The sequence below is a fragment of the Pomacea canaliculata genome, linkage group LG5 (assembly GCF_003073045.1).
Source record: "Pomacea canaliculata isolate SZHN2017 linkage group LG5, ASM307304v1, whole genome shotgun sequence".
In the NCBI taxonomy this organism is placed as follows: domain Eukaryota; kingdom Metazoa; phylum Mollusca; class Gastropoda; order Architaenioglossa; family Ampullariidae; genus Pomacea; species Pomacea canaliculata.
The window spans coordinates 13,270,303-13,286,924 of NC_037594.1; the positions used below are offsets into that span (position 1 = coordinate 13,270,303).

At 38.2% G+C, this 16,622-nt stretch overlaps 1 protein-coding gene across 3 annotated transcripts in view; it reads right to left on the reverse strand.

The window, feature by feature from the left end:
- The window catches only part of LOC112564449 (telomerase protein component 1-like), a 34,691-nt gene extending 18,295 nt beyond the window's left edge, over positions 1-16,396 (reverse strand). Inside the window, exons 1-24 of one of the 3 annotated variants that reach the window (XM_025239278.1) lie at positions 16,037-16,396; positions 14,555-14,723; positions 13,662-14,278; positions 13,170-13,304; positions 12,550-12,711; positions 12,212-12,308; positions 11,080-11,306; positions 10,495-10,631; positions 9,733-9,890; positions 9,251-9,360; positions 8,941-9,031; positions 8,347-8,527; positions 7,986-8,166; positions 7,044-7,244; positions 6,622-6,687; positions 6,246-6,391; positions 5,585-5,656; positions 4,484-4,648; positions 2,864-3,040; positions 1,943-2,185; positions 1,641-1,754; positions 1,396-1,516; positions 887-1,069; positions 497-672 (exon numbers count right to left, since the gene is read on the reverse strand). In XM_025239278.1, the coding sequence (XP_025095063.1) occupies positions 497-672; positions 887-1,069; positions 1,396-1,516; positions 1,641-1,754; positions 1,943-2,185; positions 2,864-3,040; positions 4,484-4,648; positions 5,585-5,656; positions 6,246-6,391; positions 6,622-6,687; positions 7,044-7,244; positions 7,986-8,166; positions 8,347-8,527; positions 8,941-9,031; positions 9,251-9,360; positions 9,733-9,890; positions 10,495-10,631; positions 11,080-11,306; positions 12,212-12,308; positions 12,550-12,711; positions 13,170-13,304; positions 13,662-14,278; positions 14,555-14,657 (3,863 nt within the window). In that variant the 5' untranslated portion in view covers positions 14,658-14,723; positions 16,037-16,396. Of the gene's footprint in view, positions 1-496; positions 673-886; positions 1,070-1,395; positions 1,517-1,640; positions 1,755-1,942; positions 2,186-2,863; positions 3,041-4,483; positions 4,649-5,584; positions 5,657-6,245; positions 6,392-6,621; positions 6,688-7,043; positions 7,245-7,985; positions 8,167-8,346; positions 8,528-8,940; positions 9,032-9,250; positions 9,361-9,732; positions 9,891-10,494; positions 10,632-11,079; positions 11,307-12,211; positions 12,309-12,549; positions 12,712-13,169; positions 13,305-13,661; positions 14,279-14,554; positions 14,724-15,579; positions 15,598-16,011 lie in introns of those variants that run through there. The other 2 variants (XM_025239279.1, XM_025239280.1) reach the window with 2 other exon arrangements.
- Positions 16,397-16,622: the final 226 nt, after the last annotated feature.

Here is a 16,622-nt window from a genome sequence, read left to right on the forward strand (position 1 = left end):
TGGAGGCAGCATTGGGAATGAACAGGAGAGCTGTAGGAGACTTGCTCCACTGAAAGCAACATAAGGTTCTTTCGTGTAACCCCAAAGCCAGCAAACAAGCTGGCGACCAATGTGGCTGAAGCTGGATAAAAAATTGAGAAGTGTACTCACTGGCCTATGATATAGAAGGGATTGGGGTTGAGTAGGTTGATTCTGTGTTCTACTTGTTCATTGGTCATTTCTGGTCAATCAGGAGTGGACAGCAGAAATTGAGAGGTAGCTAATAGGGTAATCTTCATATGGTCGTCATATGGTATTGTATGAAAAGAAAGTAATAACTGTCACCAGAATCCTTCAGGTCAAAAGAACAGTTTCATCATAACAGAATTTACAATGTATTTTCAAATGGCGAAAAAAAATTATTGGAACACACTCATTTAACGAAATATTGAGTCTTCTTACAGAACTGAGATATTAGCATTAAGACACTGTTATAATGTTAGTCCTGAAAACCCACTTAAAATCTTCTGGAACTGTCAGGCTTAGTCCAAAGTTTTTAATGATTTCCTGGCTGAGGCGGCATATGGTGGCTCCCAGGTTAGTAGAGCCTGGAGCCGCCCCCACAATGTGAACAAGAACTGTGCTGCCACTGGAGCAATGCTTGGACTCCACATACTGATGAATTATTGAGGCCTGGAAAGACACCAGGATCATATATTATTATTTCTGTACTTGGCTAGAGGGCTCACTGAGATATGCAAGAAATTGTTTTCATTTTCTTTCCTCTACACCTCTGGCAGTTTCGAATATCTGCGTCAGTCTTATTCCTAACAATCCCTCTCTCTATCTCTCTCTCTCACACACACACACAACAAGACCATTATAAATACTGGAGCTAAAGACTCACCATGACAGAAGATTTTCCACTGCCTGATTTACCCACAAGGCCGATCAAACAGGAAGAGGTTTTAGCTATTCTGTTGACACACTGCTGGACAAGTGCTGTGCGGCCAACAAACTGACCACTTCTGCTGTCTACAAAGGCACGATGTAGGCGAGCAATGTGTGTGTCCTCGTCCAGCATGGCATCCTATTGAACAACAGCAAATACATAGTCACTGTTTGTGTGTTCTTTTGCTTGAAATGTGAATTTTATGGCAGGTGTCCATATGGACGTTAAACTGATATTTCTGATGCTTGTTTTGAGCATATGAAAAGACACTGAAAAGCTAACTTGATATAGTGGTTTGTCTAAAATCATGGTTCTCACATTGTTTTAAGCAAGAATAGAGAGAATGACTGGAGACTGCTAAGGAGCTCCATGTAGTTACACAATATCTTTCCTCTTAGCAAGAGAGAAAATACACAACATAAGTAAAAAAAAAGAATGAAAGGGAATGCATCTTACTGCAATACCTCATCTGGGTACAGATGCTGCACAGCTAGCCAGAGATTGTTGAGAGCTCGTTGACCAAACTCCTCCAAACCTGCAACAATTGGTTTCTTGTCTACTACCCCTCCCCACTGGCATGGGTAGCTGCAAAATACATACAAAAATATCACTTGGGCCCTTCTACTACATGACAATCTTGAAGATGAGTTTGATCAATACTAATGAAATTCAGAAAAGGATAAAGGATGTAGAAAATATGTATTCTTACTTGTCAAAGACTTCATGTCCACTGCATCGAACCCTGTTTTTTAGGTTGTTCAGTCTGATCATACTTTCCTCGTCCTCTGATGCAAAGCTTTGCAAGAAAGCTGATGGGACATTTCTAAAAGGAAAAAAAGAAAAACAATATTGTTGACTAAGAATTTAGTCCCTGGCCATTGTACACACATGCATAATGCTAGTGAAAGCTCACACAAAAATTTCTCAAAACTCTTGCCCAGTCTATTTCCATTTAGCAAAACCAAAAATGGAAAAAAATTAAAAAATGTAAAATAAATTATTTAAACTTACTTTTCAAAGCTGCTGTCTCTAATGAAAAAGAAGGCTCTCTCTTTTGTCTTCTCAACATCTGCCAAAGCACCAAAGTGAATCTCCAGCTCAGTGACTGAGGCTCCAGCTTCGTACTCTCGAACACAGTCATATTCAGGTGTGTCTGGAAGCTGGGATGGGGCAGGAACCCAACCATAGCGATTGCCTAGCAACCCCACAAAAAGCTGGCACTTTTTCAGTTCTTGAAGGCAGAGCTCAACAGTTCTGAGGAAGTGACAGAATAAAATAAAGTCTTGATGGAACTCAATGGGGCCAAGTCATAGCCAGATGCATTTTGTCAAGGGGACAGAACTACAGAGGGGAAAAAAGTCCCTAAAGGGTCAGACAGTAGTATCATTCATATAGCAATGATTTCTAGCAGTATTACCTATGCAAACAGAGTGACTACAACTGTTAAGGCCTTGTTACAATGTACTACATGAAGGCGGTTCTAAGTCAGAATACAATATGATTCCCCTGAATTACATTTTAGGTAATAAATAAGAATAGTGAGCAATTTAGATTTACTACTTCTCTCTTGTGCAAGCACACGCACCCCAGCAAACACACAAAGATTCCGCCAAGCTTGGTGCTTCCTCGGTCTGCCTTGGTACCAGTATTGGCTCTTCCTTGGTCTCTCTATTGGATCTTCCTTGGAGGCGACAGTTGGGCCACTCTTAGCCCAAGATTGGCTAAGTCTTGGTCAAATCTTAGCACCAATATATCGCCCATCTTATCCCAATAACAGACCAGCTATAGACCAATCTTGAGCCAATCATCCATTGCCCAAGGAAACCCCACATTCAACCAATATTGCCCCAATGATGTTTTTGGTGGTATGTACACAAGTTCACACACAAAGCTGACCTTCACCTTCTGATATCACAAATGCAAGCATTTTACCTGTTGTTTCTTGCGTCTTCTTCAGTGATTCCCCAACGAAGATCAACTTCAAATATGTTGATGAAGTGATGAGACCCACGTGCTCGCAGTTCTGGGAAAACAAACCTGGTCAGCAAGTCCCGTTCACCGTGCATGTCAAGGAAAGTAGATGAGATAAACACGCGTGCTGTGCGCCACCTGTGGTACCCAGAAGTTAACAAAGTTTTTTACAAATAATACTCGTTTTCTTTGGGTTAGAGATGTACACTGTCTGTATCCTGCTCAACCCAGTCAACATAGCTTGATCATAAGGGTAGCCAAGGATGTTACCAGGCCCAGGAAGAAATACTCAGAGTGGTGGCATTGGTCTGCCGGTCATCTGATGCTTGATGTAACTCCCTTCCAGCATCAGCTGTATTCATCAGTCAAAAATCTTAGCTCAACCTAAAAAGATGCAGTTTCAACTATGTCTGACACAGAAAAAGATGGTCATGTTTGAACTTACAACTTATAACTTACGGCTTACAACTATAGCTTGGATGGACTTCCTAGGAGGGACAATGACTTCTGCTTGAAATGACCAAAATCTGCGAGCCCTTTACTCTGTGATCGTCATCAGATCTTGTCTTTCACTTTCTGTGGCAAAATCTTTTTAAGGCCAATGGAAGCTTTTAATGCTGAACTTGGTTTTTCTAGTTATTTTGTTGAAAGCAAACAAGTCAATAAAATTCTTGTGCTCTCAGCCCATCCTGACTGCCCACATTTTAATCAGGATCGATCAATCTCCCGTCACCATGTCTGGGTTCCTGGAAAAGAATTGTCTGCCTGAATGGTGTTTTACACAGAGCCAGCAACTAAAACTATATCCCAGCAAGGCAGCTACCACTGTAAGCAGATGCTACATGCAGAGAAAGAACAGCATGCAAGAGACAAGAGCTGGGACAACCAACCATCCCTGTATTTTTTAAAAGTGCTAAAAGTTGCACCACTGGACCGTACAGCTTGTACTTTGGAACATGGTACAAGTTTAGTAAGTTAAGAAATGCATACCAATTTATATGCCCTCCCATCTGCTCCACAGGAAGGTGATGCTAAGATTTTGACTGATAAACACAGCTCACACCAGAAGGGAGCTACATCAAACATCAGGTGACTAGCAAACCAAGGGTGCCACCGGTTATTGCAGGTCAGAGTTACTCTTCCTAGGGGCTGGTGGTTTACTTGGCTTCCCTTATGACCAAGCTACGATGACTGGATCGAGTCAGATAAAGATAGTTTACATTTCTAACCTTACTAAAGCTACTTTTACTTCAAGAAAACTTTTCTTCTTTTCACTGCCAATATATTTTGCATTAAGTTTTCATACTCTTAACACTTTTTTCAAGAAAACAACCATTTCCACAAAATACACCAATAATAGAAATTTGTCTGAAACTTAATGAGCAAAAATTCCACGTTATCTGGTGGTATGTGGTCATGCCCACTGACATGTTAGCAATTAGTATTATGCAGTAAATAATCAAATTTCACTTTGTCAGTACGAGTGCAAGCTAATATAGGGTACATCCCAGCTACACACATTAAACTGTACTGATGGCAATCTTTCCATTTTTGTGGAAGCATTCTGACAACATTGCATACCTTGGTGTCAAGGATGAGACAGGTAGAGGTTTCTCTGGTGAACCAACTGGCACCTCTTTCTTCACGCTCTCCAGGAACAAGGGAGTTGACTCTTTCAGGCCAAAGATCTTGTCTATGTTTTCTACATGAATCAGCTGTCCCCCACTGCCGCGTTCTGCAACAAACCTGCACACACGGGATTAATGTCAATAAAACCTCATCGAGAACTTGTCACTTTGCTTGTCAGTACTCTGCAGATCAGAATGTTTATCTATCATCTGCTTATATGAAACCTATCAGAGCTGAGCTCTTTGTTCTTGACTGGATGAGCACATCAACCTTGATATTCTTTTCTCTACCATCAGCAAGTGAAGTCATGACAGTAATAATATAAAACAGAATACAGAGTATGCATGACAACAGAATATATTATGTGTTATTGCAGCACTCTAGTAGTGTACAGAGTAGAATGTCTTTGTTGTAAAGTCGGCGTTGAACGACGCGGCTGCCCCTTTCCCACGCTGGCTGCATTCGTGGTAGCCAACCTTGAACTGCCCACCTGTGGCCACTGGTCTATTGTTACACCCGCCTGAGAACTTGGGGGAAACAATGACCAGACAGGGCGAGGGGAGTGGGGGTGGATGGCTCTAGAATGTTCGAGGGTAGGGAAAATAAGTAGCGGGGCTTATAGTGGTGTGAGACCTTTTTGAATTTGGAAGGAAGAGGAGAGAGACAGCAGGCCAGCCGCTGAGAGAAACTGAATTAAAAACTTCAGAGTGTGTGGAAATTCCATCTTTGTGTTATTCCTGTACAACTAGCCCAACCCTACATAGCCATCAGAGACTGACGTGTTGGTTGCATTTCATGTATACACATACATTCCTAACTATAACATATATTTACTAGATGTATTCTACTTAATACAATGCATGACAACAGAACACATACATTATAACATACACAGACCTACATGTAACTACAATAAACATTTTCATTTTATATATTTTAGATGCAATGAGTTACTTTTCACACTTTATGAGGAAACATTTTAGATTTTAGACAAAGACATACAAGTCCGAGCCCAAATAATGTTTAGGGTTAATGCTAAGAAGCGTAAGTTACCTGAGAATGGCATCGCTGAAGCCTGATATGTAGATGTCATTTTCATGTTCAGGTGTGATGTCAGTATCAAACCTGGGGAACATACCATCAAGAAATTGTTCAGAGAAGTTCAACAGTGAGACATTCCTTGCTGCTTTTTACAAAGTCCTGCTTTGGAATCATAAATCAACAAAATCTTTAGAAAGCTCAAGAACATGAACAAGAAGACAAACCACAATGCATAATATTTGATATATTAATTTCAATAAACTGCTTCACGTTAGCTGATAACACTAAAGGCAAAGAGCATCACAGACTAGTGGCTGTAAGGGCACAAAACGGAGGTTTAGTGTTTGTAGGGCATAGCATATGGTAGGAAGTGCCCAAGTTCCCCTTCTGCCTCTCCTTTTTCCTTTCCACTTTTACTGCACAGCTGCTGTGTGGGCAAAGGTAGTTTTTTAGTCACAAACTCAAGCAGGTGCTACCAATGCACTAACTACCAGGCACTACGACAGATTCTCCATAACAGTAAGCTAATAAGCTAAAATAGCACCACTCATGAAAATCTTATTTCCTTCTGCATACATTTGATCAAAGTCATAATGCCTCAGAGATAGCCACAGTAACACATGTAGTAACACATGTAACATTGTACCACATTTAGTGAAAAAATGACTCATACTTGCAGCCACTGCCACTGGTACAAATGCTGACATACAGCAGGTTTGGGTTAACCAGACGGCGATATGGCCGAAGGAAGTCTCCTATCATGGTGCCAACCACAGCACTAGGGTTGAGATCAAATCCCAGCACTACGATGTTGTCCACCTATCATAAATTCAGAAGAAAATAATAGCTGAATGTGCCGACAAAATCCATGACTTAGAAAGCAAATATTCCTTTGAATTTTTAATGTAAATGCAACAAAAAGTGAACAAACTATGAAAAAATGTGTAGAAATTAATCTTAACAAAACAACTCTGGTATAAAGAAACTTTACAGTTTTTCTCCCGCATACACACATAAACACGCAGATGAAGATACACACAAACACAAACCTGTATTTTGTCTCTTAGTTTCTCAAACAACACCCAATATGGGAAATTGTGCACCATCTCCTTTTTCTGCGAAAGACACAAAATATTTTTTTCTTATGCAGAAGATCTGCAATATATATTCTCATTTATCATCTTTCAGTTGCACTGCCTCTCTTTCCAGAGTGGATGATATGTACTGTAATGATAATTAATAAATATTTATCCATGTGACTATCATAAAATGAGATATGAAAAGGAAAACATTTATTTTGTGCAAATGGTAGGACAGGCCAAAAAAACCTGTTAAAACTCCAAAATGAATGTCAAAAGAGCAAACCAAAATAGCCACATGAAAAGTAACATATACATTACACAAGACACTGCAAATACAAAACAAATTAGAAGATAAAACAGGAAAGGTTTGAAAGCTTGAATGTACTCACCTTGCGGTCATCCCAGGTTTGTAAAGGTTCTGCTGAACTCATCTGGCTTATTGATGTGTTCAACAGATGCTGCAAGTTGTCCAGGATGGTGCCCTTCTGCAACTGCACACTACAGCATGACTCACCATCATGCAGAACCAGCTCACTCTCTTCACAAGAGTACTTGCACATCAGAGCCAGCAAAAGAGACACCTCTCTAACCTGAGCACACACAAACATAAGCCTGGATGCAATAATTTCAATATAGAGATAACAGTGTGTGTGTGAGGGGCAAGGGGGCATGAAGAGGGTGAGAAATCAATTAGTCTTTCCACTTCAACCATCTTCACCCCAAGTGATATATGCAAACGGTCAACCTCTTTCCCTTTTTAAAAAACCTACAATCTCAGCTCAATAAAAAAGTTTTTACATATCCAAGAAATCAGAAGTCATATGCTACTAATACCAAAGCAAAAGAGACAAAATCTAAGGACCTCATTTCTAAAAATTCATCTAAGTACTCCACCAATAAAAGTACAAAGCTGTAAACTTCTAGGTGTGATGATTGATAACACTATGTTTTGGTCCCAACATGTATTAGCCATAAGCAAAATTGTATCAAAGAAAGCCTATCTAGAATTAAAGACTTCTTTGATTCTCACTCTCAGTAACTCTTCCACACAGTCCACATTCAACTGACCATTGATTATGCATCCACTCTGTGACACTCTAGCAGAGCTTCGATGAGGCCTCTTGTAAGTTTTTGAAAGAAAGTGATCAATTCTATCTTTCTCTCTTATGTAACACACACACATGCATGAAGGCAGCAACACGCTTAGAAGGATATGCACATGAAGGCATGCCTCTATCATTATTATTAATGAAGTACACACACTTGCTATGGAGACATGATTTCATTTCAACTTTTGAAGGTAGGTATGAAGTTAGTGACTGTAGACTTACTGTTCGAGGTTTACCAAGTCCTCTGGCTGCGGAACATGGTGTTTGTGTTCTTGGATCCATACTGCAGATGATGACAGTGCGACCTTTGATGGGCTGTACATTGTAAACTGTGGCTATCTTCACTGCAGTATCCAGTGCCTTGCGATACCGTTGGAGAAGAGCCTTGTCATACATCGTTTCCCTGATGAGCATAAGAGATAATATTTATCATCGAGAGACCACAGGTATAGTAGTCAGAAGTCAAGACACTATTTAGATATTTTTAATAATTTTATTAAATACAACACTATGATATTTTGGTTATGTAAACTGTTTACATTGAGGACACTGATGCACTAGGTACAGGTTAAAGCATACTTACTTTGTGCCACTGCTAGCTTTTTTCTGTAGTTTCTTCTGCCACCACTGGGGGGCAGCTCCACCTCGACCTCGACCTTTGCCTCTTGTGCCACGACTTCCCCTCCCCCTTTTCATGTGTCCTTGAAATTTTGAAGCTCCACTTTCTCTAGTGGCAGCAACAGCTTCATCAATGATGGCTTTCTCTGTCAAACATTACCCCATTTATAATCATAGCCCTCATATTAATATATACAAGTTTAGGGAACAAAGTGATATTAAGAAAAATCATTGTCATATGGCATACAACAGTTCACATCTGAAGGAATGCCACTCTGATTTATTATTATGTAACAAAATACAGGATGAAGTGTTGTTTCAGAAAAATAATTTTCATGGGGTTATTAGTGACAGTAACCCTCCATAAGAGACTCAAAAGTGTAAAAAAAATCACGACCTGAAAAGATTTTATATGCATGCAGGTAAACAAACATAATTACAAAAACATACTTCACACATTCTACCTTGGTTTGGTAGTTAATGGTGGAGGTTGTGGCACTCCTATATCAGTATCATCAAGAACACTACAGTGGATTTAAGTGTGTCATGTGTCACTTACGTGTCTTGTCAAATTCCTTCTCCATGGTGTTTAACACCTCATAAGCTGAGAAGAACCTGAAGGGAAACTGCTTGCTATTGATCACTTGTTTCTGCAAAGAAAGATGCTTATGTACAGTACTAATTTCCTGATAGTTTTCTGCTGTCTACTACAGTTTTGAGAGATGAACTATGAACTAACTTTTGTGTCTATGCAGCAGATGCGTTAAGTTCCACTACTATTTCAAAGATACAACATTTGGTGCATTGAAACTAGAGGAATTCATCAGTAAAACATACATGTACATTCTATAACCTTCAGAAATACATACTTCATTTGTCAGTCTCCGGATGACCATGTTGTGGTGTTTATCCGATATCCCCGCTTTGATCAGATTCCGCAGATTTCTCAACATTGCCATGAATGGCAGCTTCTTGTGATCTATGAACAGAACCCCACCCCACCCCAAAAAAAATTCTATACTGTGTAGGCAGACACTTTTTCAGAATTATCATCTTGTAAGTCAGGTTGATTTAACATTGATCAACTCTGAATCAAAATCTTTTATTATCTCTTCCAGCTCACTTTTCTACTTCCAACACCCAGCTCTAGTGGGTAACAACGCTATACAATGAACCACACTCTTTCCAATATAGCTTCATCCTGCTAGCTTGTTGCAGGACAAAATATCAGTTTACTGTGCCTGAAGCTCATACACATAATCGTCACCTGCAAACATTTAGTGCAAAATTTTACCAACAGCAGCATCCTTGGCAATAAAGTAAAAGACACACAAGTGACGGTGATATGTACCCAGCAAATCCTCCCATGTCTTTGCTTTGTTGCCCTTCAGGGACACCTGCGTCTCCCAGGTTTCTGGGATGGGAAGTTTCATGCGCTTGCCTGCTCGCTCTTCTTCCCATACACCAGGCAGCCGACTGCAGTAAAATTCTTCAGGTGTCTTGGGATATCTTTGAACAGATTCAGATGTTGCAAACATGAGTGTGCAGTTTCCTGCAAAGTAAGCCTGCCCACAGCATAAGACTCAGCTATAACTTCATAAGGAGTCTTCTCACTGCTGCAAACCTTTTCTAAACTAAAATATGTCCTAACATATATCATAAATATAAAATACACATATCAGATTTACCAGCTATAATGTTAAATTTTACAAGCTTATGTCATCCTTATTTTAAAAAGTATCATTAGGTGCCTCTCTTTCTGTGAGTGCAATTCCCTCAGCAAATCCGTGAATGATTCATTCTATATTTTGCACTATCTAAATAACAAGCAAAAAGCACAGGTTAGAAAAGAAGAATTTAAGAAAGGTAGCTTTAACATCAAATGAACAGATGTTATTTTCCCTTGAGAAAGAAACATCTGTACATGTAAACTTGAGGCATGGATGATCATATTCCATTTCTTCTAGTTGTTGGTGAGGGAGAATGGGTATAATAATTAGAGGGTTTATAAAAGAGTTAGTTACAGAGGGCTTATAAAGAAATGGTAATAATTATATATAGGGTTTAGAAAAAGGCAGTAATGAAGTAATCAGTTCAGATTAAGGTCACGTACTTCTTGCCAACAAGGCACATGACATGTTCAGGAGGCTCCACAATGTGTAGCTTGCGGATAAGTTGCTTGAGTGTGAAAGTTTTGCGTTCTTGTTCTTCTTTTGTCTCACTCTCCTCATCATACTTCACACCACGGACCTGTGCAACATGCCCAGCACTTAACTATTACTCCAAAAGACTGTCATGCCATTTTACCAAAGGAAAAAGTTCATGACATTTGGTCAAAAATCTCCTAAGCTATAGTTTCCTGCTTTCATAATTTATGACAAATTTTCTCACCAGATGCAAAATATTTGTTTAAAACCCATTATGCACTTTAAAATTATTTGAAAAATCATATCTGATGATATGAGAAAAAAACTGCTTTAAGTACTCTGTTGCAGATGCTAAGCTTGTCACTTTTTTTATGGAGTGTGATACTTTCATCTAGTTGCTTGTCTTGATATTATCACTAATATTGTATTTCCTTTCAATATAACATAAGCTCTTCATTTGGATTCTGCTTCCTTTATTAGGTATGTAGAGTTTTACAACTGTGCTTTTAAAGAAAGTAATTGTTAACTAGAAGCTCATTTTACAGATATACCCTTTTAAATGCTGGATTTTCACCATCACTGCCATCATCACCATCATCATCATTGTCAGTATCATCATCACTGTGACTCTTGATTTTATCACCACTTCGTTTTGTTCCTGCTTTTATCAGTTTTCCGCCTCTCCCTTTATCTTGACCAGCATCCTGACTTGCAGATTTCTCTTTGCTCTCACTTTTCTTGTTCTTCTTTAAGCGAGACTTCTCCTTATTGTACTTGGCTGCAAAATGCAAAAGATAAGCATTAAAACTTACATCAGTTCATTCATCTTTCTTCTGCAGTGTACGTAACTCTTCAGTTTTTCTGGTAACACGAAGACTTACTAGGGGACATTTGATTTAATGTCTGTAATAGAAAAGATGCAGAAATGTGTAACTAGATCATTATTTATCATATCAAGAGCTGTGCATCACTACAGTATCCTCCAAACAGCGAGGTGCATAAGATCGAAGGGATCTCATACAACACATAAGATAATGAACCAGATTGATGATGTTGATGCTAACAAACTCTTCAAGCTTAAACATATTAGAACAAAATAACAAAATTTATATACAAAACAGTTATACTAATTTTTGCAGAAACGATTTTTTACTAAAAGTGTAATACTTCTCTAGAACTGCTTAGAGCTGGTGACCTCATGACATAGCAACTCCTTTAATTAAAACTTCTGAACCAATGAACTCATCAAACCCCTCAACCTACCAACCATGTTAGAACATGGATATCTGTCATTCATACATGCTCCTAGAAGTCACGTCCATGACACTATATTAGAACATAGATATTTTCATTCATCCATGTTCCTTTATGTCATGTTCCTTTATATTGCATTAAAACATCCTCCATTCATACATGCTCCTATTATTCTCTAAATGGCTGTAGCTTTAATGACCTAAGATTCTCTATTTGATGACAGAATCACATTTTTACATGACAGAGATTTAACTTCTTTCTGCCCAAGTCCAATGTCACAGAAAAGGTCTTTTGTACTGAAACAAAGTAACCCAATTATTTATTTTTATTCTTCCAGTGGGCCCTTAAAGAAAACTGATTTACATTGTATCTGTTATCCTTTTAAATAAGTTTTCTAATGAATTAGTTTGATGACATGGTTTGCCTTACCAAGCTGGTATTTGTCAAAGTCGAGAAATTTTACTGTCATCACCTTACGCAGTGCTGCTGGTAAAGCTCCAAAATTCAGCTTCTTATCACCAAAGACCTGAAAATAAGATAAAATACAAAAGTCATAGCAAGCAGAACAACAGAAAACAGCACACTTTTAAGCCATTAACCTTCTACTTTTACCCTCTAAATGCTATTGATGTTTCTATGTTATCTTCCCTAAATATGACAATTAAGATTCTAAAAGGGAATTTCCTGTATAATTTTGCCAGCACAAAGTGAACATTTTTGCATTTAAAGGTCAAATTAAAACTGCTAATAAAAAACCTAATATCTACCTGATACATTTCTGCAACTTCTATCCAGTCTGAGGGCAGCATGATCGTGCTGGAGTAGTACTTGCGAAGGTAAGGACGGCACTCCAGGTAATTGGATGCCAAAGCAAGCAAAAAATTGGAAGTTGTGCGAATATTCAGCTCTCGCCTTGAGTAGAGGGCAACCTGACAAGAATAAATAGGTAGCATTTCCATTTTGGCATAGAAAGACATAAAGGCCCATACCTATTGCATAATTTGTTGCTTGCTAAACAAAAGAAAAGAGCTCATGAAATTTTATAGGATGCTTAATGTCCTGTTTTACTGTGTCTACTATAACCATTGGAATCAAATGGCTTTCTCTCATTAAAATAAACAGTTTGCTGGGTTTGGTGATATAAAGATACTAAGATATAAGCATCCACAAAAAAAAATCACACCATATTAGCTTTACCACTAACTCCAGACAATATAAGCTGCCACATCATTAGCATCAACTCTGTCTGAAATAGGTAACATGCCTTTAGCACAAACTCTGGTTTATATAAGCTGCTGTATCTTCATTTTTTAAAAATCTGGATCCCATAAACTGTCGCACTTTAAACATAAGTTTTGAATCTTAACTTTCAAACTGGTTGCCATACCTTTAGCACAAACTCTGGATCATACCAGATGATGCTTTCACTCATGATTAACAGCTGCTGACGAGCCTGGTCTCGTAAATTATGGAAGTTTGGAGAGCAAAGCAGAGAGGCACTTACAGCATTAATTAATCCATTCTGAAAGTGCAGGTTCATTCCCAAATATTAGCTGCTTGATCATTTCATTTTCAGCCTACTTTCAAGTGATTAAATGCTTAAGCTAAAAAAAAACAAACAAAAAGAAAATGAAACTGTTTCATGTCATATCAGCTTGAAAAAAGTTTTCTAATCAAAATGACAAACTATAAATATTAAGATTTAAAAAAAAATTAGCACAGATACAGTGGTATGAGTATAATGAATATGTGTGACAATGTTAAAGCTGTACAGAAAACTTTGTTCCATGGAAACTGTTATAAATTAAATAAAAAGACAACAAGTTGGAAAAAGCCTAAAATATAATGTAAAAAGGAGACCGTAAAAAAATGCTCAAACCTTCAGTCCATTCAGGTTAACAATAGGCTGACTCATGCTAGTTACTAGTTCTGAATCTTGTGTCGGATAGATGAATGCTGGGATCTTCATCTCTACATCGTCCACAGTATCAGAGAAGAGCCCATACTCTGGCAGTTGGGTGGTGTATTTCATCAATGCTGCTGTTTCATCATCATCTATTTCTCTTTGCACCTTAATTTTTTTCTTCTTACTTATTCCCAATTTGCATCTTGCACTATCTTCCTTCTTTGGAGATTTTACAGCACTATTCTGTTTCTCTCTCTTTGCTGCAGAAGATCCTGCATATTTCATAGTTGGGCCATGGCTAGATGAGACACCCAGTTGACCAGGACTGATGTGTGATGTGAGTTGCATAGGTGAGTGTAGACTCAAATACGGTGACTTGAGCTTAAGATTGATTTCATGCTTGGTGGATGATAAAGCTGATAATGTAGATGAGGAGACTAAGAGACTAGGCCCACTTGTCACTTGTTTAGCAGACAGAAAGCTCAGATTTGATTGTTCATCTTTTGTATTCTTTACATTTCTTGCTGTTAAAAATGGATTCATTATGAGCTTTCTACTGACTTCCCCATCTGTGATTTTGGAGGAAAAACCTGTAAAATTTCAGAAATATATAAAATAAATCTGTGATATATGATAAGCAGCATAATATATTTTTTTTTCATTTTGTTGCTGACAAAATAATACATTTCAAGTCTGCTCAAAGCACATTTCTACACCATTTTAGTTTTTTTATTTACCCCTCATTATTTCCACAGGCTTGAGAGAGAGAGAAAGTGAAAGAGATAGAGTGTTTGTGTGAATGCATGCATGTGTGGTGTGCGTACATGTGCATGATTGTGCATGTGTGCATACAATGAAAATCTTACCAGATGTCAGAAGGTTGCTCTTCAAATTGAGTGATCCACCACCTTCTGACCATTTGGTCAGTAAGGAATTGTGGGTGCCTAGAAGGTCTTTTTCTTTTGACATAATTGCAGTGTGCTAGCTGTGTATCTCTGTCTTGCAATCAACTCATCAGACCAGGCATAATGAACTCTGCCAAATCAGTCAAAGATCAATGGATGACAACTTGAAAGGTCATACATGTTTCTTAAAATATACATTATTTGTTCCCTGAACAATCTTACATAAGTGTTGTTTACTTCCATCACACAAATACCCAAAATCATTTCCTTGTGAAAATGTACACAATGAGCTGAGGACACTGAAACATGCAGTAAACTGGAGAATAATAATAATGAACATTTATTGTTCTATAGCTGTTTTTCAAATAATTTGCTTAGAGTGCTTCACAAATAAGCGAAACAGAATAATCCAATCCTAAATAACCTTACACGCTAACTAACATGCACATATGTACTCATACATCATACAACAGACACACCCACAGAGTAAATACAGATAGACATTACACCAGCATACAATCTGGGCATGGAAGAAGAATTCATTGATTTTGAAAAAAGTACATCTTAAGTTAAGACTTTAAGGTGGTAAAGAATCAGCATGATAAAGACTGATGGGCAATTTGTTGCAAGTTGATGGAAAAAGACTTCTGTCCACACATGTTTGTCTTAGTTGGACTCAAAGATGCCTGGTGTCAAAAGATATATGGAGAAGTCATGAAGAAATATAGACAGGAGTGAGTTTTGAGAGGTATTGAGGATCAGAACCAGAAACAGTGGAATAAGCGAAAGTAGAAAGTTCATATGCTTTATGATCAGAGACTGCAAGTCAGTCAAGAGAGCAAATGATGGGTGTTATAAGACAATTTGCAGATAAGACAAACAGCATTATTCTGAATCTAGAAAAACAATTTGCCGATGCATACACAGACGTATACATTATATAAACATATATACATCTATAAACCAATCTAACATATATTACATACTACCCTGCGAAGAAAAAGTACAGCAAACGGCCGGCTAGGAAGTGTTTTGCTTATCAGCAGCAAACAAAAATGTGGTCGAATGTGTGTAGGCGAGATAAATTCTTGTCATAGAAACACTTGTAAAATGCACCTGTTAATTTTGAGTCCTTCATTTGCACAATTATCTTAATAATAATAAATGCAAAATTTGTAAAGCGCATACTCACACCCCTAAGGAGCATGCTCTTAGCGCTTAAGAACAAGAACGAAACATGGACAGCACACGAGGGACAGGAAAACAAACAAATAACATATAAACTATAAAAGAATAAACAACCGTACTAAACGAAGAATAAAATCAAATACAGAAAACGCAAAGAGGAACCAAATAACAATTAAGAGCTGAGAGTAATATGATATTGCAAAAGGAAGGGTGTGAAAAAGGAATCTTACATCTTAAGAGAAAGACTGAAATCACCTCAGAACCCGTAGCAGTCCGACAATGTATTTTCAATGATTGTAGAGCTTGTTGCAAGTTCCTGTGTTCCTTGAACTTTGTAGCCGCTCTCGCTAGTTTATCCTAGCAACCTTCAGCATCTTTTTAATAACTATACAAATACAAGGAAAATAACTTTCGGTGCATTTACTCCACATAAATATACAGCCTGTGACAATTCTTGTTGCACGTGAACTAGTTTGAGCTAGGAACTATTTTAAAAATTGAGCCGTGCGACTGCTAGTTGTGCAAGCCGAGGAAAGGGTCAACCCGCTTATTTACGGAGACGGGATTGCGAAACTCACTGAAATCCTTTGACAGGCGTCGTGAACAAGGGGACGTAACACGCAAAACACGCAGGCTGAGAAAAGGAGTTATTTCTGAGATGTTTGGACATGTTTTAGCCAATGCTGAATCGCAATAATTAGTATGAAACTTTTAATGAGACGAAGGATATGAAACGGACCAAGCTAAAAAATATATTTGTATCACTTTTCTTTTCCAAAGGAGTACGATAATCAGTAGACAGCCCCGCCCTCTTGTTTACGAATGTGTGCTCTCCCCTTGA